This window comes from Falco peregrinus, chromosome 14 (genome assembly GCF_023634155.1).
Source record: "Falco peregrinus isolate bFalPer1 chromosome 14, bFalPer1.pri, whole genome shotgun sequence".
NCBI lineage: Eukaryota > Metazoa > Chordata > Aves > Falconiformes > Falconidae > Falco > Falco peregrinus.
Window position 1 is genome coordinate 10,910,587 of NC_073734.1, and position 25,575 is coordinate 10,936,161.

The following is a 25,575-nucleotide window of genomic DNA, read 5'->3' on the forward strand; positions in this document are numbered from 1 at the left end:
TTTTCTTTCCTAGTAATTACATGCATAATGGAGGTGTTCCATATATAAAATTGGTCAATACTAGTAACAGCGAAAACAATGACTGACTTTTTTCACTAAGTATCCATAACTAGAGTGAAAGTTAAGAGCCCTTTGTCTGTTCAATCTTGACTTTTCAGAAATTCTTCCATGTAAAATTTCAACTATGATGTTGTATTAAAAATTCATGCTTATACTTGATTCTGTACATATATTTAATAGAAACATAATAAATCAGCATATTTTGCTTAACAGGCAGCTCTGGATTGAAATGAATAGTTAAGTGATCCCCTAGGACAACTCTGCATTATGGTCTGCAGATTTGCATTGCATTTCTATAAAACCTCGTGTGCCTGAAATAATATTTATAAAAGATCACCAGTATAATCATAATGATGTAGAAGGATAAACAGAAAAACAAAGTTCTTATCAATGTACTGTAACTACCTATATGCAATTTTAATACATGATGCCATTTAAAAGCCTTTCCCTGCAATGCAACTTGTTAACCTAACTTAGAATGGTTCCTTACCATTAGTAAACTGTTCCCTTCTGTTACTAAAGATGTTCTTCCAGGTGTGAAAAAAAACCCACTTTTGCAGTTACATGGGAGTTCATGGTTCTTTCTGAATTACTTTGTAGACTCGTAATACCATAAACAGTAGACTCACAGTGGAATTTTAACTTTGCCTTTTCAGCTAAAGCCAGCCCTTTACTGCTAGAACCTGCATTTTGCTGTTTGAATGAGCTTTGGCTCTCCAGAGAGGCAAAGATCTATCTGAAGATTTCTTCCATTAGAAAAAGGCAATTCTATTAAGAGAACTGAATAAAACAGAGACAAATTGCAAGACTGGAGGAACATTGTGCTCAGTTTTTATATTGTTCTAGTTTAAACTGGCTTGAGCACTGACACATCTTTGTGCTACTTACATGTTTGAAAATTTTCTAGCTTTGTTTTGAGCAAGCAGCACTTCTGGAAAAGTCTGGGTATGGACTAGGGAACAGTGAGTGTGGCACTTTTCTTACTCAACAATACAGACACTCTTTTCTAGGAATATTGGAAAATAATTTAGCTGGGCTGGAGACAAGTAAACTGTACAGCTACAGCCAGCAAAACCATGAATGTTCTGGCTTTATTAAGTGGAATTATGCAATAAAGGGAATGATATGAAAAGGCATGAACTGGTTTATGGTTAACTTAGACATACTTTAAAAGCACATTCAAATACTTTTTTTTTCCCCCTTAAAACTGACAAAAAACATTTCCGACAGCTTCCTGTTGCGTGTAAAAATGTGCAACAAGCACTTAAATATGTGTGTAGACAAATATACTTCCTCCTCCTGTCCCTTTCCTCTCCTACTAGCTGTAGTACCCTCTACTGCTAGAGGTAGATTAAAGCAAAGAAAATGCATCTGGCAACGTTATACATCAACAGTTTTTAATACATTCTGTCACATCACCAGCAGCTGCACTTGCCACTTGCAATTATATCAGAACCTAAAATAGAACACTTAGAAAGTGAACTGGAATAGATGGTTCAGTATGTTTAGGGGCTGCAAATAAGGTTTCATAAAAGGTTCAAATGTAATCTCCCTTATGGTAATTCAAATTTGATTTAAATTTAGATCTAAGTTGAAATGCAAATGTAAATAGATTGGAATACCATAACACAATTGCCCCTTTTCTGCACTTGTAACATCAAAGTTTAAACTTTGGCGAACTATCCTAATTAGGCTTTTGTTATTATGTAAGAGGGTAGCATCTTTCACATATTAGCTATTTCATAGCTGAGATATATTTAAATTTTTAACACTTCATCTTGACTAATTAATATGATTTCTTCCAAAATTTTAATATAGAATAATAAGCATAAGAAAAACCAATCAAGCAGTGTAGATAATTTTTGAATGATGACTTAAATTTAGAACCTAACCTTGGTGATTCTTCTGGACTGGTTACTGTTCCAATAATGTTATTTGTTTAAAACACAGAATAAATTACAGGATCACTGCCACCTCATTCATGCTGGCAGCCAAATATTTAATAACCATCTGTAAAGTTCACATAGGATTCATGCTCAAGAGTGACATCTGCCATCAGATCAAGAGTGTAAGAGATGATGGGAAGATGAAGGATATCTTGGTTTAATGAAAGTTTTCTGTAAAAGCTTAAACAAAAGCCCCTTTTACCAGCTGACTCGCAATCATTTATTTTATTTTTTTACTCCAAAATGATACGTGAACAATTTTTACCATCTCTTTAAACCACCTGAAATTTGATAGAAATACCTAGATATATTCAGAAAACACTGTGCGACACAGCTTTCTGATTTTAGGGAGGCTTACTGAGTCCTGGATAAAGGTATACTCATTAGAATACAATATATCCTAGAAAACTTAACTTCTCAGCATCTGAAATCCACCCTGCGCGAAACAAAAACCCACTTTGAGCTAGAGGAACTTAAGTACCAACCATAGCATAACTGTCTGCCCATAAGGGCACATTTCAATAATCTGCTTTTCAGTGGTTAGAGAGAAAGTTCATTTCTTAAATTACACATTTTTGACACTGTATAAATAAACAAAAAGAGGTCCTAGAAGTCAAATCGTCTTCTGTAACAATCCAGTCTTGGCAGAGGTAGGTTGTCATATAGTACTATACAGGATTTCATTTAATACTACTGAAAGAAAATAACTTCAGCTCTATTGTCTGGTAACCTTCTTTGGCGAGTAGTAAATTTAATGCTTAACACCCACACGAGGCACAGGAATAGCTGGTTTAACAAGACTAGTGTCATGTTGTCAGCTGCTGTTTATTTAAATAAAATGTCACAATCTAGAAATAAATTGGAAAGCTTAAAACCAGTGAATTTCTTAAAAACCAGAAACACCCAGTGCTTATCAAGCTGGACAAAAGTTAAATCTGATGTACACTGCATTACTTTCTAAAAGTTTGTACATTTTCTTGAATCTTTATCTCGTAATTTATGTGACGTATGATATATCCTTCCCTACTGCTATACATTTGTCCTTCAAAATGGATGCCTTTCAGGAATTCTGTTTAATTTTCTTTGAAAAAGGCTACACAAGTTAAATCTTGCTTCTGATTATTAGTCTATGGGGCCAGATTGGAGGGCCTAAGGCCACTGAGGGAGCTGGCAGAGGAGCTCACCAAGCCCCTATCCATCATTTATCAACACTCCTGGCTAATAGGGGAGGTCCCAGCAGACTGGGGGTTAGCCAGTGTGACACCCATCTACAAGAAAGGCAAAAAGGAGGATCCGGGAAACTACAGGCCTGTCAGCCTGACCTTGGTGCTGGGGAAGGTCATGGAGCAGTTCATCCTGAGCGCCTTCACGCAGCACGTGCAGGGCAACCGAGGGATCAGGCCCAGCCAGCATGGGGTTAGAAAGGCAGGTTCATGAACCTGATCTCCTTCAACAACAAGATGGCCCTCCTAGTAGATGAGGGAAAGGCTGTGCATGTTGGCTACGTGGACCTTAGCAAAGCCCTTGACACAGTCTCCCGCAACATTCTTCTGGAGAAACTGGCTGCCTGTGGCTTGGATGGGTGCACTCTACGCTGGGTTAAAAGCTGGCTGGATGGCTGAACCCAAAGAGTGGTAGTGGATGGAGTTACATCCAGCTGGCAGCCAGTCACAAGTGGTGTTCCCCCCAGAGCTCACTACTGGGGCCAGTCCTGTTTCATCTCTTTATTGGCGATCTGGACAAGGGGATTGAGTGCACCCTCAGTAACTTTGAAGGCAACACTAAGCTGGGGGGAGTGTCGATCTGCTCAAGGGCAGGAAGGCTCTGCAGAGGGACTGAGGCCAATTATAAGAGGTTCCACAAGGAGAAGTGTCAGTTCCTGCATCTGGGTCACAACAACCCCCCAAAATGCTACAAGTGGCTGGAAAGGTGCCTGGCAGAAAAGGACCTGGGGGAGCTGGTTGACAGCCAGCTGAACATGAGCCAGCAGTGTGCCACGATGGCCAACGGCCAACAGCATCCTGGCTTGTATCCAAACCAGTGTGGCCAGCAGGACAAGGGAAGTGATTGCCCTCCTGTACTTGGCACTGGTGAGGCCACACATCAAATGCTGTGTTCAGTTCTGGGCACTGCACCACAAAAGGAATGTTGAGGTGCTGGACTGTGTCCAGAGAAGGGCAACAAAGCTGGTGAAGAATCCAGAGAACAAGTCCTGTGAGGAGTGTCTGAAGGAACTGGGACTGTTTAGTCTGGAAAAAAGGAGGCTGAGGGAGTACCTTATTGTTCTCTATAATTACCTGAAAGGAGGTTGTAAGCAGGTGGGGGTAGGTCTTTTCCAGGTAACAAGCAACTGGACAAGATGAGAAAACTCCAAGTTACGCCAGTGGAGGTTTAGATTTGATACTAGGAAAAAATTCTTCACTGAAAGGGTAGTCAATCATTGGAATATGCTGCACAAGGAGGTCGTGGGAATCACCAGCCCCGGAGGTATTTAAAAATGCTTAGATATGGTGCTTAGGGACATGGTTTGGTGGTGGACCTGGCAGTCCTGGGTTAAAAGTTGGACTTGATCTCAAAGGTGTTTTCGAACCTAAATGGTTCTATCATTCTATGGTATTTTGCTATGTTTATTTCACCTTGTAGAGTGTTGTGTAAGTTCCATTAACAACCCTTATACTTCATTAAATCAAGAAGGAAATAACCCATTAAGCTCTTAGGGTTTTTTTTTGTTTGTTTTTGTTTTTTTTTTCCTTTGGGGTGGTGGTGTGTGGGGTGGCAGCGGGAGGGGAATGTAATGAAAAGTTGAACTCCACTTCTCCAACACCCCATCACTCTTTAGATACTTTAAACACAGTTACAATTTACTTCATTTTCCATTGAGTTCTGGTTTGCTTGCTCCACATCAGAGTGGAAACAGAGGGACCTTAAAGACACTCATTATTTTTTTCTGGATATTGTCCCAAGATACCTACCTTCAATTTTAAACCTACATATTTAAAATATTTAAATTTCTAAATAAATAAATAAATAAATATTTAAATATTTAAAAATAGTTATGTCCATGTATAGAGAGATGTATCACAGAATATGATCATAGGTTTATCTTGAATAAATGTTAAGAGTTGTTAGCATGGACACACAGGCACATATTTTGGGAATAAAAATGGGTAAGATAACAGGGAGAAACTGCACCCCATTCTCACACAGTGAAGTACACAACATAAAAACATGGAGATACTTACTTGTCCAGCTTTCCCATTCTCACATAAAAAAGCTTCATGCTCTGATGCAAACTCAGGAGCGTTGTCATTTACATCAAGAACCTTGATAGCAACAGGCACCCGGGACACTTGACTGTGGTTCCCTAAGAAAAGAAATCAAAGCATGAAAGCTTTGATTTAAAATATATAAGTATGCTTATATTTAATTTAGGACTGATACATAAATGCTTACAAAATAACCATCCTCTTCCTCTCTTCTGTCCTTGCTTAATTGGGTTGTCTTATCTTTAATGGATCGTAGAGTTGGAGCACGAGATAAAGAAGGATGGCTGAGATTTTATGGTTGAAAAGAATAAATAGATCCCTATTGCAAACAGCATTTGTTGGAGATTAGCTCAATGAAGACCTTTCTTGGACTAAACGGGTAAGATCTTTCTTTGATGAAGTTTGTATTGTTTTATTGATAAAGTCCATTATACATGGAAAAAAAGAAGGCTGTAAACAACATAGATTTATTTCTTTGTTTATCTTTGGCAGAACACAGAACATTTTACTCTATTACTTTTCTTACTGCACATCTATTATTTCTTCATTATAAATGCGATTAAGGTGGAGACCCACATTGTGAGAAAGACAGATGATAGACTGACATAGGGATAACTAGATAGTACTTTGGACTATTAAAGCACTACCACTACTGACCAAAAGTATGACCTGTGAACTTCTTTTTTCATTGAAATAAACCACCATTATTTATTACACAGAGCTATTTTGCATAAAACTGTTTACTGTAGAGAGCAGAATAAGCTTTAATGCAAGAAAAGCTAAACCAACAGTTCACATTCTACTTTGAATACATTTCCGTCAGTTGCTGTCTTTCCTTCACTTCAGTGGAGCTAATTTATTTTAAGACATTATTTATAAACACATTAGATTATTTCCCCCAGAGAACAAAAACACAAGTTCAGTTTAAACTGAGGTGAGCAGTTGATCGGAAGAGTTTAAAAAACCATGTTCTATAGCACATGCATACCTCTACATGTAACTCAAATACTAGTTTTAAAAGCCGTCTCCTGGTGAGTATTGTTTTACAAGCATAGTAGTTTGTCTTGTTTATATCAACAACAATTTGAAGACCTGCACGCTGTATGAGTTAAGCTCTGGGTCTGACTGGAACTGACCTACCTGGTTTTGCCTAAATAATTGCTGCAGGCAAGAAAGCTGTTACCATAACTCAGGGTATCAACTTACTGACTGTTGTGACAGTTTGGCAGCTTCCCAAAGCTGTCATCAGTCTTTGTGGGTTCTATTCTCTGGCAATACAGAACTGGCTTAGGGGAAGGCAGGACAGAAGTTCCTACTGCCTGGTGTTCAATGTACCTCAAACAATAAATGCCTACAAGGTAGAAGTAGGTCAGGCTCCACCAGTGAGCAGGTGGCAACTTGGTGGCAGCCTTACAAGTGGCATAGATGATAAAAGGAGGAATCACTATATACACTGTATTTTTCCTGGTTTCCATCAACATTAATTGTGCTGTAACCTAATCAAACCCTCCCTCTTGCATCTTGTATGCTAAAGACAGTCATAAGTTTTGAGGCTCCACTTAGAAATCTAAATGTGTAAATTTCAATTGCTCTGCTAACATTACTTTGAAATAGCATAAAAATAACTATTTCAAAAGACACAAAGTCAAGCTATCACCAAATGTACTAGTACTATAAACAAAGGCTTTATGTTTGCTGGGTAGCCTGAAATATTAAAATTCCACTTGTACAGGATATTGAAGATTACAACACATCAGACAGAGTTTTAGTTCAGGAAGAAAAATGTTGCAGAAGAAAAAGAAATCCCCACCAAGATATTGCAAGAGTAATATTTATGTCCATTTTGCATCATATGGTCTTATTTCTTAACAGGTGAGGTGAACACTAATGCCCGGAAATAACAACGTACTTGAAATCACATAAAAGCTAACATGCAAATAATGAATCCCAAACATTTTAAACACTTTTTTTCCCTCTAACTTGATAAAAATACAGACAATGAATCTTGAGCTTATCAGAATTCTCAGCAGCAGTGTCATATTTAAACACTAAAGATTTACTTTTATCTAAATTAATGAAATGATGGCAGTTCAAATTTTAAAGACATTACAGAGAAATGTAATTAATTAGATAAGCTTCTAAAGAAATTATTCATGTCCCTTGTGACTGCCCCCAAAATGTTTGTCTTTCATCAGAAATACAAACATTAAATTTAAAGATATTATAATTAGAAACTTGATGAGAATTCATTTAAAAAATTAATTTACTAAACACAAGAGAGACCCAACTGGTTTGGAAATCTCCAAACAAGGGGATATCCACCGCCTATTAGGGTTCTTGTGACTACAATGAAATTTGTTGTTGAGAAAGAGAGAGAGGGATGGAAAGGGAATTTTATCTACTGCTTGTACTGACCACCACACTGATTATATTGTATTATTTCATCATTGCAAACTTTTCAATGAAATTTCACTTTATGCTAATTTTCCCTGTAAATAAAAATCACCCTAAGTATACCTGTGCCAGCAATTTAATGCATTCTCACTAAGAAAATCCAGATTTCACTTGTCGATGAGAACACTGTCAAGATAAAATAGTTTCATCTGTCCATTTTCATACTTTCAATATCTGCAAACTTCTCAGTGGTAAAAGATGTATGCAGAGGATGTCCCTCTACCGTGTAAATCCATCTTTGTTAGCAGTGCCCAATATCCTTGAGATAAAAGTAGAAAGTGATTGAAGTGGATCCACGCTGGTGCACAGACTGTTACGTTTGCATGGGCAACTGTTCTTAATGCAGTTGGGCTTCATACTGATTAGTATTCAATGTTCAGAACATTTCCTCATTTGTACGAAATGGACAGTCAGCTCTTTCAAAATTAGTGACAAAACTGAGTTTTAATTACTTTTTTTGTTTGGGTTGGTTTTCTTTGCCACTGAACCACCCAGTCAATTGAACCAAAGGAGGCTGAGTCTTGCATTTACTGAATAGACAGTAAGACCGGTTGCTTAAGTTCCAGTCAATTATGTAATGGAAAATCATAAAAGAGTTTAAATTTAGAGACTCCTCTTTAAGGAACTAACTGAATTTGTAAATGCTTCATTACCTGTATTTATTGTGATGCACAGTTTAAGAAGACCTGTTGTGAATCTTGAAATACAAGTATTATCATTAGGACTGTCACTTGAGAAGCAATGGCTTGGTTGGAAAATGTAGCACACTGAGGTGCAAAATTAAAAATATTGAGAAAATTTCCCATAGTCTAGTTTACCAAAACTCTATTCAGAGTTAAGGCTGCACGGAAGTTTTTAATTCCAAATACATTCAGTTGGTCATCTGTGGACACCACTGCCACAGCACAGCATGTAACTGTAAGTGACACATATGCAAATTATGTACATAATTTCCTAGAAGTACAGCTCTTCTATTTCTCTGCTGAAGTCTCAATTACTGCACAGTTCTAAGATCCAGTAGTCTGCTGTGGATGAGCACAGCACACACAGAAAGAAAGGAACATCCGGACACATATAAGGAAAGGATGACTCTATATTAAAATAACTAGTGAAATTATTAGTGATAAAAAATACATTTCCTAAAATAATGGAGAGTCGAGGTGAGTTTAGAAATAAATATTGAAAGGTTTACAAGAATTATAAGCACCTAAAAAAGCTCTTCTACTTTTCTCCTCAGTTCTCAAGATTCTATTGGAACATTAAATGCTTGAAATACGCGACTTGCTGGTACTCATCTTTAAATGCCATACCTATTGAAACTTACTCAGGATCAAAAAAGGCTGCAGAGTTTGATACAAAAATGATGCGGTAGAGGAGATAATCAAAGTAAAATTTAAAAAATCCCATTACCAAGCCATTTAGTGTCTCCAAACCTGAAAACTTAACTTTTGGAGGCTTCAGACCCATGCTATTTCTTATTGTGATGAATATATTTCTTCCTTCCTGGGAAAACCCTACACAGCTGAGATGTGTGGGTATCATTGGAAATTCTTAATGCAAAACACTAAGCACTGTTAACATTGTTACTGCATGCAGCAAGTAATACTAGGAGCAACTAAAGCTTATAAATCAAATTTTTGGTCTTATGCCATAACTAACTGAACATAATGCAGATATTCAACTCCCACAAACACTTAAACACTTTATAAACGTGCTTAATATACTTCCCCACTGTCTTTCCTGGACAGATACACATAAAAGTGGTCTTCAAGAGCAAGAATTATTGGATGTACAAAATGAAGTTTATGATTTGTTTAGCCCAAGGAAATCCAGTTTAATCCATTTTTCCTTTATTTAATTAAATCATCCAAAAATCACTTCAAGATTCTCTTTAAAAAGTCATAAGCTGTCTTGCATTTTAACTAAAATTAAGTACCTGAATGGAAAGTAGACTCCTAGAAAATAACATATCTTTTATTATTATTATCACCACATGGCTTGGAAATGGCTATTTCATGCTTCTCTGATTCAGTGAAATTTCTACTATAATAATATTCTAAATTGGAAGTAGAGGAAGTCCTAGCTCTGACAGAGAAGTCAAAACAAAATCTGAATCACTGACTTAAAAACAACAGCTCTTGTTTTACATCCCTTCTATTTCAAATGTACCAGGTTGTATTTTAACAGACCCATTCCCCGTGACTTTATCACGGCTTTATCTGGTGACTTTACTAAGATAATCTAAATGGAGGACAAGTTTATTTCTCCTGTTAGGGTTTATGTAGTTTTCTTCTTTGTGCAATCCTTTACTTATATAACACCACAGTTTATAACAAATTTTTTGCCATATTAGACTGACAAATCAAAAGTCAAGAACCCTGAGAAACAAAGATTCTGTTGTGAAATCAATATTTATGTTGGAATTTAACTATAGCAATTACATACTGCAGCGAATACTATGTTCATTTGTCTGAAGTGTTGTGTAACGATCTCATTCAAGAGAGACCGAGTGCCTGAAACTGACTCTGAAACTGCCAGGAAAAGACATCAGTAATTGATAATATTTCTTTTAAAAATAACAGAGCATAAGCTATTTCTGAATTAGCATAAAATTCAAGCAACCAAACAAAAAACCCAAATGTGATTGGTCATAATGAAGATTTAAACCCACTCTGAAATTCTTATATTTTTAAACGATGAGAAAATACTAAGAGATGTAGAATATCTATTAAGTAATATAAACATATCAGTGCATCACAAAGGCTTCTGTACAAGTTGCTAAGACAAGAAACAAACACTGTTTCAAAAATAATGTTCCATTTATATTTCTGTCAGCACACTGGTATATTAGAGGAGTACAGATTGTGGCGAGTCTGCATGAACATATGTGTGGGAGGGAGGCAGAAAGTAAAAGATGCAAAAAATATTTCTCAGGTTTGTCCCTTAAGTCATTCTTTGGGATAAAAACAATAATGGAGTTGAAAAGTTTTGTCTGCTTTTAGTAGATCACTTGGATTTTTTTTATTATGGTCTCCAGAAGAAAGGTGAACAGGACAAGAGCAAAGCTATATTACGTTCTATTTTTATTTCGACACTGATAGACTGCCACAGGTTTAACCAAGGACTTGCTCAACATCTTCCACCTCCTTTATTTTCGTCCACTTTTCTACCTCTCACTGCCATGAAAAAGATGTCAGACTCTTGCAAAATGTGTGCTTCCACAGGTGTGGAAAATGCAGAGCCACACATACCCACTATCCTGGTGGAGCACAAGGAGTGTATTTCAACTGTATATCCTGGTGGACAAGGAGGAGGGGAAACAGGACAGACCACTTTTTCAAGTCCTCAAATTCAAAGCTGCATTTGTAGTTAAGAGGTTTCCAAAATTCAGCAACTCCGTCTGTAAAGAGGTGGCTAACATAGGCTACACACACCTACCTTTAATCAGTATATAAGATGCATAGCTTGGGACTGAAGGACAGATTATACTTTCAGGTTGCTGATAATACCAATACAATCACAAAAAAAGAGTACAATTTCTGTGTTAGATGGAAAAGCCATGCCAGAAAATGGTAATAAAGAAAGCCATATTCTTCAGGCCCTGCCAAAGTTTTCACTCATGTTAATTTTCTGTGGTGTTTTCTTTTTTTTGGCTTAATATGCATAAACCACAAAAATTGTCTAATATAGCCCAGAACCAATGATAATTTTGAATCAATTACCTAAAATCTGCAGAAAAATGAAACATGCCTGCAAAAAGACCAAACAATTTTTTTTTCTTTTTTTTATCAGTGACATTACACCCCTGCCCTGAGTTCTTTGCTTGCCATTGTAGTAGCAAAATAGCGTAACCAGACTATGTTGGTACACACTTTTCTCTTTCACTTCAAGGCCTGATTGAGCTTCTACTGAAGTTAGTCAGATCTCTTCTACTCTGGAAGTTTAATCTAGTCCTTTTCCTTAATATTACATTATCTACTTCCTACGTTCTAAATAAATTTTTAAAATGTAAATACAATTTAAATTAAAATGAGGACTTCAGCTGGGTACTTTGTTAATTTCAAAGTGTCAACACTGATTTATAAAACTTGATAATCAAACTATGCTTTTAAAAAGTTAGTGTATTCCTTTCATACAGATACAAATCATATTGATGGAATGAGTGAACCTTCATTTTGCTTACCTGAGGGCAGGCTACAATTTGACATTCAAATACAACCTCTGTTATTTCTCATACCATCAAGCTGTGCAGTTATTCAGCAGCCTAACAAACAGTTACTCTGTAATCACCTCTGATACTCTGAATTGAAAGGTCCATTTGCAAACCTGGGAAATGGCTGCAATTTTTTGCAGAAGTATCACATTTTATTTGGTGTATATGCACAATATTGTCTTGTCTGAGTGCACAGACAAATCAAAAGGGCTTGGAAAGGCAAAACTAGATGGGAAAACCTAAATATCCCCTCAAATGTAGTTTGCAGCTGTGAAGAGGGTTTCTTCTACCATAACCCTGGTTGTAAGGGAAAATCAAAAGACACCGTTCTGTTTAAACTTAGTCATGCACTGTAAGAAAGGAAAAGCTGTCTGCTGCTGCACTGTGATTGAGAATCAGGGTAAGCAAACTGTAATTTTGCCCTTGAGGGAGCAGAGGATGCTGAAACCAATTCATATCCACCTTAGAGCTGAAGGGGAATGGGAACTATAGGAAACCCCACCCCTCGTGCCACCCTCCCAAAAAACCAACAACCCAGAAACTCAAGGGTTTCTTGTTATGACAAACCACTTTGAATGGCACTCTTCCTTTAAACACAATGTTCATGTTTTGAAAAATCCATTAGTGTCACCACATCCTATTCATTTTAATGGACTCCAAAAAGAAAATGCTAGAAGACATAGTAGATCTTAGTTGCACTAAGTAACACATGAATACTTCTCACAGGTAACCTACATATTGCATAAGAGCGTGATTAGACTGCATGGGATATGCACTAGGAGGGAGAACTGGGGATATTAAAGAAGGGGAAACAAAGGGATGAGGTGAGGTTTGCAGAGAGTTAAAAGGGGCATCCTAATCAGAAACTGTAGCACCTTTTCAATATTGGAGTAGCAATTAGGGCTACTTGTCAGAAGCTCTGGATGCAAACAGCATGTCCTTAGAGACTGTTCTTCTGCATATCTAATTCTGACCGCAGTGAGCTTTATATTCATAGTGACACCTAATCAAGACATATGTGACACATCAATATGAGTAAACAAATACATAATTCAAAATAAATTATTAGCATAGCTGCTTGAGCGGGTTGTATTGGAAGCTGCTATAGTCATGTCACTTTTATGACAATGAAAACAATTCTGCTTTATTCACAGATCCTAAGTAAATTCTTAAGGGAAAAAAAATAAAAAAAAGTACGCTGTCAACATCCTTCCACCCACACATCTATCCAGAGACCAAACTGAAACAAAAGCTGGCAGAAAACAATCTGTATTTCTGATACAGTACTGTGTTACTGAGTCTTATTTGTCTCTAACGAGGATGCAAGTCAAAATGTATTTTGCAGTTATGTTGCTTTCAGTAAATGAACTGTTATGTATTTCAGTGGTTATGAGGGCAAAAATCAAAACATGGTTTAAGTTTTAGCAACTATCAGCAGCTGACTTATAAACTATAAAGAAAGGCAAACTAGAAAGGTTTGAAGCTACATTTTTTGAAAAAAAATCAATGCAAAACAAACAAAAAAATACCTAACTTCAAGAATAAGCAATAACAAACCAGCATTTGTAATTTCTGGAAACATCTGCAACTAGGAAGCGGTATTCTGTTGACTCATCATTTTACCAAAAGTCAGAGTCTAATAAAAGCTTTTGAAAAAAGTTTTTTCCCGTTCCTTATGGCAGCTACCAATAAGAAGGAAAAGAGTTACGAAAACCGAACCACAGAAAAGCATAGGGAGCCACATCTTTCTGTTGTCTTTATCATTCACACTGTAATAATGACAGCATCATGACATGCTACTGAATCTTTACTTGTGGATCACAGCACCACAAAACCTAATCAGGATTCAAGCTTTTCTGAGGCATTGTAATGCCGTAACTGTTGTGAGGAAGTAACAGGTTTCAATTTCTAAATAAAACAATGAGAAAAAAATCCAGGCAATAAAAAGTTGCCATTAAGTGACAGAAAAGGATTTACCTCAAAAAAAAACAACCCACCCCAAAACAACAACAACAACAAAAAAAACCCAAACACCAGTGAACGGGCAGGAAGGAAACTGATTGAACAAAAGTTTTAAGACACAACAAAGTTCCCAGGGCGTGATTTGCTGCTGTGTTGCTCAACTCCAGCTTAATCAAGGGAGTTGCACTACCATAAAACAGTCAGGAATCTGGCCAACACTTTAGAGCAATTATATTGTTAATATGCTAATACATCATGCATATTAAAATGTTATAAAATATTGACTTAGATATGCAAGGTTTTATTGTCAATTATATTTGGCTATGAAATTTTATAATGACTAGCAGCAGTAATAATAACAATAAGCAGACTGATTGAGGACAAGATGCCTGGAATATTTTGATTATTTTTTTTTTTAAACAATTTAATGACTGAAATAAAACAATTAATAGCTCAAATGAAATCCATCATTTACTGATGGACAAAAATCAAAATGCTTTAACAAATGTTTTTTATTAAACAACAGCTTATTATAGAAGTATTTAAATGTCATTCTTCTTAGAGCTTATATTCCCTTTTGGTACTGATTTTCTCAACAGTGCAATTTAATACTCTTATGTTTCTTTCACAGAAAAAATATTGCCGGATATGCTGCATTTGAATCAGGTTCTAGGAGTTTAACATCAAACTATTCTTTTTTGCATAACTTCAGCAATAAGCAAAAAGATCTCCCCAGCATATCAGCATGTATCTTTAAAAAAATCTCTCTGTTTTTCAGCCAGAAAAGACTGTCATTCTTTGCTTATCCAGCAACTTTATTAGAAGCTCAATGCATGCTACTCTGAGTAGTGTCTTTATTCTAGAAAGATATGTGCTTAAAGAAGATTGGCTGAAAAGAAACTCAGTTACAAACCTCTGTTTTGACCTATTCTCATGCTTCAGCCCTACAGAAAAAACAGCGGAGATTTTAGACAGTCACATTCCACTTAGAAGTAAATGGATTCAGCTTATCAACTCGATGAATACTACACAGCATTTTTAAGATCAGTCCTATTTTCTTCAGAAATTCTAATTCAAATGTTCAAAGCGCAGATGGTCAATTGTTAGTTGTTCAGTTTAACAGTGCACTCATTTTGCTAATATGCATATCGTCAGTTTAACCATGCCTCCAGTTTTCTCAAAGTAATTAACAAACATACTTCACATGAATTAGTCAAGTATGTTTTCACTAACAACCCTTGTATGCCTTACTTGAATCCTTATCTGTTTTGTGCCCCAGAAAGCCTTATTCCTTTCTCAAACACCACCTAGTATCCTAACATTTTGTGTTTTCAGCTTTGAACGGTGTTCTCAATTCCAGTATGTTTCTGTGAAATCAACATTAGCAAACCTAGATCTAAGATTTCTAGCCTGGCTTTATAATGCCCTGAAACCAGAAATAAAAGAAATTAGACTGTTCATGCAAATCTCTATCGTTTTCCTTGCCATAATTATGTTTATTACCTCCTCTAACTTTTTCTAGCACTATATTACTCAGATGCTTTATTCACAGCTGCCTTACATGCTTCCCTCTGAAATCACAGGTTGCTAACGCTTATTCAGCATCCCATACCTGCATTTTAATGTCTGCTCCTGAATGACTGAGACAGAGATTATTTTGTAAGTACACTCCATTCCCATTCATATTTCCTCATAATATGGCCACTCCCATGTTGTTACCCATGTGGATCACCTCTCCTACTATGAAAAAAACACTATTGGGAAAGTTTGCGATATGTCTGAATGCATTTTCATAGCTGAGAAGTGCAAACTAGCTTTATGTGATATACCAGCCCACCACTGACTAATGGCAAATGCTCTGTGACCCATTAGAATCTATGGAGTTCCATGTAACCCTGTATTTATGTGCAAATGAATAAAAATTACCTTAATAAATTCTGAGTTTCTGTGAAAAAAATGATGGATTATCTAGTTTCAGTTTCACTAAGCCAGATAAAAAAGGGTCAAGCAAAAAAGGTTAATATTCCTGAGCTTCTCCTGTTTAAACCTTCATAAAGGCTTATTTCCTTTTCTTTTGATAACTGACTGTCATTTACTCAGCCCGAAATTAGAGGTAGTTATACGATGCACCAAAGTAACTCCCTAAAATGTTAGAATTATTATTATTAATGCCTATAGTAATCTTTACAATAAAAGGCTAAATAAAATTAAAAAAATGAAAGCATGAGCAAAGGTATTCATGGCATTAAAAAGTACCTTGTAGCTGAAGGCTTATTCTGAAAAGTAATTATGTCTGTCTGCTTTTTAATTAGTGTCCTTGTATTTTTTAAAGGAATACACAATATAGATAACTTTAGAAGAGCATGCGCTGGATGATGATTCAATTATTGTATTTATATTCTTGGTAAACCATAAAGAGTCTTTCTGGCTTTATGCCCTTTCCCATTAGGTGATAAAATTGCCTCATACTTCTTCATTTCTAAAGAATGCCATTGGTATGGGTAATTACCTTTGTCAGATAGAGCCCACAGCTTTGTCCTTGAGATTCCTATGCTCTGTGCCTGGAAAATATTTATTGTTGTCAAATCATGATTTACATTTCAAGATCTTGTCTATACTTTCATCTCTTGCTTTGACTAATAATTCATGAGAATTTCTACTAGTTGTGGCAGTTCTGGTACTTTCCCAAATACCTGGGCGGGGGGCTTAGCTAGCCACTGGTACGTTTTTTGTTTGGCAAGTGAAGGTGAATACCATGAATCATTTGATAAAGGAGTCAATCAAAATGAAAGTAATAGCTCCGTGACTGGAGTGCCTGCAGAATAAGGAAAACAGAAATTCCATTAAAAGCCTTCATTCAGAGATGTAAAAGTTGGTTAAAAGCATTGCTCTAGGCTAAGGGAAATATCCTCTCCCAGGCAGTCCTGCACAGCCTCTGGAGTTCCTCAGCAAACAGATTTGTTGCACGTCCGTGCACAGGATGCACAGAGTGTGAGAAGAGGGAGGAGTTTTAGAAGAGCCTTCTCGTACCCTGATGCAACAGAGCCAATGGGTGCACGCTTCACCTCGGTATTTCCTGGTAGGTCTGAAAAGGCTTGAGTCTGTACTAACGATAAAAGAGCCCATCTGTGCTTGGATATGCTCGTGGTAGTACCTCACAAACAGGAACGGAGATTCAACCTGAGTGTGGTCTGAGGAATCCAGTGCTACACATGGTCATAAAAAGGCTAGGAAGGAAATACAAATCTTGAGTATCCCACTCAGTGTTACGTCAGGTGAAAGAAAGATTGGGAACTTTAAAGGGATCATCATTTAGCTGTCTTTACATTTTATGAGCCATGGCTTCTGTTATTTGTTGGTGTGTTTTTCACAAATCTCAGAGGCTGCCAACTGGAATAGATTTAGAAGGTTTTTCTTGTTGAAATCTATGACATCATTCAATACATTTCTACTATGTAATACACATATTCTTGAGAAAAGGATTACATTGCTTTTTTGAAAAGAGAGTTCCAGGTAAGCATTGCTAATAGTGAATGCATTACAGTATACTTCTCATTTTCAAAGAATTCACTAGAATCCTGTATCTCAAGCAGATTTGAGCTACAGTTTGGGAGGGACGAGTATGCAAATATCAGGATATTAATATTTAAACTGGAGGAATGTTTTGCAGCTAAATTATGTTACTAATATACTTCTTTTTTGCCTAAGTTAAAAGAGCTTCTCTGAGATAAGTCATTACTTTGGTTTCAAACTACATTAGTTCTCCATTTATTACTGCTTTTGTTGCATCAATTAACCAGCAATGACTGAAGTACAGGGCATTTCCTTAGTATTAATGAGACACATGAGGATGGTAGGGAAGTATCTGTAATGTGGCTGTTACAGCCATTAGAAGATGGAAATGGAAACCCATGGAGCTGGAGGCAGAAGAAAGGGTTTCATTATTATATGCCGTATACATGTATGACAATCTGATAGCTTGAATGATCAGGGATTCTGAGCTCCCTTCAGAATCTGGGTAAACTGAAGCAAAAATGTTCTAATAAATAAATCATGGCTATTTGATTTTCTTTTAGTAGCTGAGTAGCATTGACAACACATAACCCGGTAAGTACTGCCAAAACTGTACAAGAAACTGAAAGAATACCGAGGAGGTTAGCCCAGCCTGAACTCTGCCTTGCTTCACTGCCCAGCAAAATTGCTAACCAGCTAATGCAAGCAACACAAGCATGCCAATGTGAACAGTAGTTACAGCTATCATTGTAACTTATACAAACTAAAAAAATGTATTTGTGTGTTCAGATGAATGGGATCATGTATGACTATTAGGAACCTGACTTTATTAGATTTTACTGAATGGCAGATAATTCCATTTCAAAAAAGTACCAAAGGACCAAAGATGTGATGAGCCTTTGTACATACAAAAAAGATGCACCAAAAGAAAGGTCTGCAAGTTAATCATTCATTCTTACTGCACTGCAAATCAGACTTTCAGAGAATACTTGCATATTCCCCAGATTCCTTTCCTGTTCAGGGCATAGCTCCTGAGAGCCCAAACATCTGAGCAGCATAATCAGCCCCGACTTACAAAGCAAGGCTATTATCCACCCCCGTTCTCTCAAGCATCTAGCCAAAATAAACCTCCCAACCTTGGCATACAATTTTAAGCTCATGTAAGTCTCAACTACACCAGAAAACAATGAGAAATCTCATTACTCCAGCATCTAAAGTCCAGAGACTTTGAAAACAAAGATCACCCTTTATATCTACAGACTAAAAGGTACATTCTCAAGGCAAGGTCATATTTTGTCAATAAGCCTGCTTCATCCAGCCTGCAATAACCTAGATGTTCCTGCTCCTCACTCATTCAGCAGAGAAAACTTGGGGGTATGGCAATCTAGAAAGAAAATTTAAGAATCAAGTCATAGGTGCAATAACTTTCAGTATCCCTCTTGCCATGAGTGTTAATACATCTATTTCTTCTGCACATCCTACACCTGTATTTCAGAGTGATCTTTCAAAGATGTCAAAGTTCTTCGCAACATCCTCTTCTCTTAAAAGTCCATGTGACAGAACTCATCAACATAAAGGAGTCACCACATGACCAGAAAGGAAAAAAGCTGAACAACAAAAAAGCAAAAATTAATTTGATGATATAAGAAAGAAATATAAGAAATCATACAATAGAAAAAAATGTGCAAAATGAATGGAACATTTAAGAGTAGACACTCTTGGAGAGGGTCAAAGCTACAAAAGGAATTTATCTACCAATTTTTCACCAAATTAATGAAAAATTTATAACTAAATCTGAAATACTGAAACTGCCACCTAAATATCACCTGTACTATGTTAATCACTTTCAGTGCAGTCTTCACATTGTTTTATCTTCAGTAACCAAAAAAAGATGCAGATGGATGAGGTATTTGAAGAATTATCTCTAGGGGGCATGTAATCAGTATGTAACATAGTTGCTTTGATTTAAACAGGAGGGATAAAACTATATGGCACTCATCTACATATTTAAAAAACTTGAACATAAAAGCAGTACCAAAGTCTGGGCAACTGTCTGAGGGAAAGAAACTCCAGGCAACTGTTCCTTAGTCCGTCTGTCTAGTTTACCCACCCAAAAAGAAGCTGCAGACAAGAAACTTCTTCACATAGGCTGGAAGAAGCCTGCTTACAAGGGAAAATGAAAGGAGGGAAATGTCACCCTCGGCACAGGTCTCAGAATATGATGGTAAGACTATTTGTAAACAATAGTATGAACTTTGATGCTAGTTCTGAGTTAGAACTATCCAGACACTTGCTTATGTATAGGAAAACAAAATGTTCTCCCCCAAAAAACAAAACAATCAAACTTTTGCATGTTAAGTACTTACAGAAAAGAGTCAAAGTCCCCACTAGCTCATGCTTTCTCCTCCCAATTTTGCTAGACATGAAAGGGTTAAGTTCACATTTTAGGGAACTCAGATTAAAAAGAAGTAGCATGTTTAAAATTATTCACAGAAATTCTAAATATGGTTGCTTTCAAAAAGATCAGCCAATCTGAATCTAAATATCCTCATCCTCAAGCCATGTGAAAATACAGAAGTAGTTATGCTCAATTCAGCCAGGCCAATCTTGTGTCTCGGAACATTCCCACCTGAGACAGTGGCTGAGGGGTGACATAAAAGAATAACTTTGTCATGGTGGCAGCAGAAATCTGCCAAAAATTACCTGTGCTTAAAGCACAAATTTAACTGCAGGTAACTCACCAGCACAAAGTTCTGAAACAATGACTCATGTTTTGGCAAAACTTGGTGTTTACCTATTGAAGTGTTGATAAATCAGATATAGATTAGGATCTACCATGCTGAGAATCAGAAAAATAAACCCAGTATCATGGCTTATGATTGGTAAGCAAGTTTGATGGCAGTGAAATGCTCTGGTCGCTGCCCCACAAGAAGAGGGGAGCCTCGGACTGAACCTGGAGAGCAGCTGGCCTGGGAGGAGAAAATGCTCCTGTATGAATGATGCTGACATATTTATTTTTATGGGAGAGATCAGTAGTCCATTAATATTACTGTCAGTGAAGATATCGTAATGCCAAACTCTGAATTTTCATTTGATGCTTCTGCCTGCCTCCAACAGATTTCGGTTCTTTTGTAGCAGAGATTTTGCTTATTGTGATGTTGAAAAAAGACCTTAAAATGCCCATGTTACCCTGCCTGACAGTTCTATGAACAAATTTAGTTTCTACATGAGGAGTTTAAAAATAATTTCTCTTAAAAAAAGCAAATATAGTAGTCTATGAAATTAAGCTCTTGTTTTATGTAAATGTCAAATAATTATATTATGAATGTGAAAATAAGTCATCAGCAGGAATGCAAATGCTTAGAACAAGATTGGCATTATTATTTTCATAGACAATCTGATAAGAGGCAATTTTACAATGGTGATAGATGCTGAGGCTCCCATGAAGACTAATGATAAGGCTGGTTTCTAACAAAATTCTGGAGTATAATTACGTTTTAAAAATCTGAAGATGCAACAGGCAGGCTTGATTCCGATGTGGCTCAGTAAAGTGCACATCTGTTAACGCTGCAGTCACGCACACATAATGGAGTTAAAAAAATAATTGGAAGAGTTTCTGGAAAAACTTATTATTATTTTGTTCTTTTTTTACTTTTTTTGAGAAAAATGTAAAATTACTTCATTTTACATCTTACTATTCCAGTGTCTGAAAACTTTGGATCACAACCTAATAAATCTGCTTTCATGCCACTGGTAAATCTCATGATCTGACATTCCTCATGTCTTGAGAGAATTGGTATGGAAATTTTATATCTTGCTTCTTTAAAAACATCAGTACTATTCACTGGTTTGATATTAACCTGGGCAAAATATACCCTATGCAACCAGAGCTCGCTTACTTTCCTTATGTAGTTTGATTCCCTGTGTTGGCTTGGCTTTCCTGCAAGCAGAAAGTATTCTTGCTAATTTATCAAAGCAGTGTTTGCCTGCAAGATTTAACAGTAATTAAACGGGTACTGTTGGCACTACTGGCAATGAAATACACAAATTATTAAGTTATGTCATAGGAATACAGTTTACAGGGGTTGTCAGTTGAGACCATAGTTTATACTAAGACCTATCTTTCTCATTTCTGTATGGCATTTCAGTTCTCTGACACAGATTCCCAACAAGTTTGTTTCTGAGAACAAGTACCACAGAACAATATTGGACAACAAAAATGGGCCAATTAAGCATATTTTATCCTCCCATTCATTATGTTCACAGCTACAGTCAGTATTACGAAACTGAGCATTAAAAGTTCTGTATTATAATACTATATCCTTTAAAAAAGATACTCTGGGGGAAAAGCAAGAATTAATATCAGTATTCTACATGCAAGAACTAGCAGCACTGATCATCAGGCTCTGAAGACAAATTTTCTTACAACAATGTGTCAAGCCTGCTTGCACATATGGGAATTATGCATATACATTGATTGCAGAATAGATACATCAGCAGAAACATTTTCATGGTTTGTGTTTCAGTTAAGACAAAGACATGGGATGACAGACCTACGTTCTGAATCTGTTCTTTTGCTGCAATAAATTTATGTCAAATGTATACTCTAAAATACAGTGCTAATATCAATACTGAATTATACTGTCACCTGTGATCCCATCAACAGCGCTTACAATTCCCAATTAATCAAGAATTCTTTTTGATTGAAATCTAGGACCCATATTCCCAGACAGGGTGATGCTCCTGGCTCTCCATGACTTAGGTGTACGGATCAGTCACAACAGCTTTGCGGATCTGAACAATCCATGTCTATAGCTGTGTATCAGTAAATTTATTCATATATATCAAATAGGGCTACTTTCATGTAACATTACCCATGCCCTTAATCATTTATGGCACTGAAACATAATATCACTCAGCATTAAGAACTTTTGGGTTGAGTCTACAATTTACTTCTACAATAGCAAAGCTTTATTTTTTCTGTGTTAATATAAGTAACTAAATATAAGGCTTTGGTTTTAGGTTTTCTGAATTTTGTTTTAACATTTACCATGTATACCATTTACAAATGTAATCATGTGTCTCTTCAAAATCTATACTACTTTATTCACTGAGAATAATACAGTTTTGAAGATGAAAGGGAATGAGTGAAACTTCAGCAGAAATTCAGTTTCCTTTCAAAAATTCTCAAAAGTTAAAAATCCAATGTGCATTACTTTTTACTGAATTATACACAGTTTCCACTGCAAACGTTGCTTAAACCATTTACAAACCCAACAGAACTAAAAGCCAGTATACACAAACACTTACTAGTTTCAGTAGCTACAATGGTTATGTTGTGCCACATATTTGTTTCTCTGTCCAGTGGTGTTGCCAAAGTTATTTTCCCATCTTCTGCATTAATGTTGAACTGTCTCTCAAGGTCAGTGTGCCGATCAATGGAAAACCTACAAAATAGACATCCCTGTAATCTACTTAATGAAGTTGGTGTAATCCATACAATCACAAGACAATTTAGGGAGCCCTCTGAGGGCTACAGTTTTATAGCCAAATGGATTCAGAAGCTCAATAGCATAATAATTTATAAGACAAAATGACAAACTGAGACTAAAAAAACTTAATAATTATTGCCCAAGGAGTAATTAGCTGTATACCCAGTGTGAAGGTCATAAAATGCCCTCAGGTTTACTGGGTAACATCTTTGAAAAACGGTGCTGATCAAGAGTTAATGACACAATCCATCACATTTATTAGACTGTTTCTATGGTATTCCACAGTAACTGATGATAATTTTGACAGTAATGTATTAAGCCCACAAAAGTGGTGGGCCTCATGGTTATTTTAAAAAAGGGCTGAATAATATTATTTTACCAATAAATTTCAGATTAATGAAGCATGAACTATCCAACGAGCATATTATTTGGTTATGGTTCAAGCAGCTCCATGGGCAGAACACAGTGAATCACCGTTTTCCTATAAAACACTTCAAACACTGAAGGACTGATTGTTTTATGGACTGACATCACTGATTTTTAACAAAACGAGTTTCATCTGACAGGTAGTCAGAGTTTGCAAATGTGAATGTCCAGGTAAATTATGCAGCCTAAACAGAGCCAGCCTGACAACAAGAGCGAGCTGCAGTAGATTGCTCCAACGGTGCATTAAGCAGGATGATGATTTAAAGCTCAGAACAGGATCTCCAGGAAAGCTTTTATGTTTGTCCATTTTCACAGAGTTATTTTGTTAACATATTATTCGCAAAAAGAAATTAAATCACAAAATTAAGCCTTCCAATTTTTTGACAGGAAAGGTATGAAATGAGAGAGTTTAGTGATAAACTATTGATATGGTTCAACAAAAATTGACTTCAAGGGGTTTTACTGAATCCCAATTGTGGATTTATGGAAAAGCCTTTTAAGCCTTTGTGTCTATGTATTACAGAACCTAACAGCATGCACTGACAATTTTTACATCTGTTCTGCATTATATCTAGGCATAATAGGGTGAGTTAGGGTACAGTATTAGACTGGATTACATGATATAGTGGTCAGAAAAGTGACTCAGACTGTCAGTTTCCCATTACATTCCTACTTTTTGCAAATACGCTGTGAAATTCACTGATAAAAGAACAAGAGCATATTTTGCTACAGTGACAATGGCAGAGTTATCTGAAATTCAGTTATTCCATTGTGGTTTATGCTTTATCATAAGCAATTTCTGAAAAAAAAGTTCTAATTTGGAAGTACCTCTATATGCTACAATAAACATATTCTAATGAACTCAAACTCATTCCAGCATAGCACAATTATTTTGATAGACATAGCATTAGAATCTGATTTCAAAGCTTAGGATTATGGTGTTAATCTTTTTTTTATTTCACTGTCAGATATTTTCATATTCAGAATGAATGATGCATTGCAATTAGATTGCTTGTGCAATGCATCCAGCCAGATAAAATTCACTTTCAGAAAATCAGTTCTAAACTACAGAAATCTATCAAAATTTTAAAGTCTAAATGTTCAAAGACTGTTTTACTGAAGATCAATGCTAGCATGATCATGTTGGTAAGGTATTTAACAACTAATGGACTTAAGAGTGAACCCCCCTGCTTAACTAAGTAATGGGATTTGTTAACACATTTAAGTTTCTGGTTTTAAACTCAGACAACCTAGTTTTATTCACTTTAAAATGAGTGGTTTGGTTAAGAAGAGTACCAGGAAAAAAAGTTGAAGTAAAATTCCAAATATATGTGCCTAAAGCTAGGCACATGCATCTATATTTGGATGTTGGAGTAAACTCATTTTCTAGTGAACTCCACATGCTCAGCTCTCAATGCTTTAATGGGAACTGTACTACCCTCAGCATTTCTGAAAATCAGGTCACTTGTGTGGAAAAATAAAGCTGTGGGGGCCTAACTTCACACAACCATTTTTGAAAATGCATTGTAACTTTATTTGAATGTCTCCCTAGTTCTAATTAAAGTATCAGAAGTGAAATTCTGGTACTAGTGAAGTTAGTAAAAAATATCTTACAGACTTTCACAGGCTTAAGATTTCACTCAAGAAAATACAGGAAAGACCACAATCAACTTTTTTTAAGATGTCATAACTTAAAACCAATTTTAATTCTTGATGTTTACGTAATGTTGCAGAAAGAACTCTTCTGATACCAAACATTTATGACTTTTTTACAGTCCACAAATGAAATAAAATATGAAATGTTTATATGTTACTTAATGTTTAGTTGACCTGGGCTTGACATAAATTCCATTGAGATAAGACACAATTCTTCTCTAAGGATCACACATTTTTAAACTTTTTAAAACATTTACAGTCTTCCAGCAGTTCCTTTTTTTGAAGATATAAAACTGAGAGCATAACATCTGTGAGTTTATTAAATCGCATTTCATCTCATCCCAACACTATTTATTCACAATGCAAAACGAGCATTCAAAATGAAACATTTTTAACATAAGTTACATAGCTTTACAAGACTACAGAGGTAAAACCCTCTTGTGATTTTAATTTGATAAATATTTGGTACAAAAATAAAAATTAAGATCTGCAGTGTCATAAAACTAGGAAAACTAATAGTACATTTGCAGTTTCCTTTTCATGATAATAGTATTGTAACTCTTTTTAATGGGAATGCATTGTCAAAT

General features: G+C 36.1%; 1 protein-coding gene across 2 annotated transcripts in view; it reads right to left on the reverse strand.

Annotated features, from left to right (window-relative positions):
* CDH8 (cadherin 8) overlaps nt 1-25,575 on the reverse strand; it is a 137,211-nt gene that overhangs the window by 28,744 nt on the left and 82,892 nt on the right. For both annotated transcript variants that reach the window (XM_055819041.1, XM_055819042.1), the window contains exons 7-8: nt 22,725-22,861; nt 5,249-5,370 (exon numbers count right to left, since the gene is read on the reverse strand). In XM_055819041.1, coding sequence (XP_055675016.1) covers nt 5,249-5,370; nt 22,725-22,861 — 259 coding nt within the window. The remainder of the gene's footprint in view (nt 1-5,248; nt 5,371-22,724; nt 22,862-25,575) is intronic.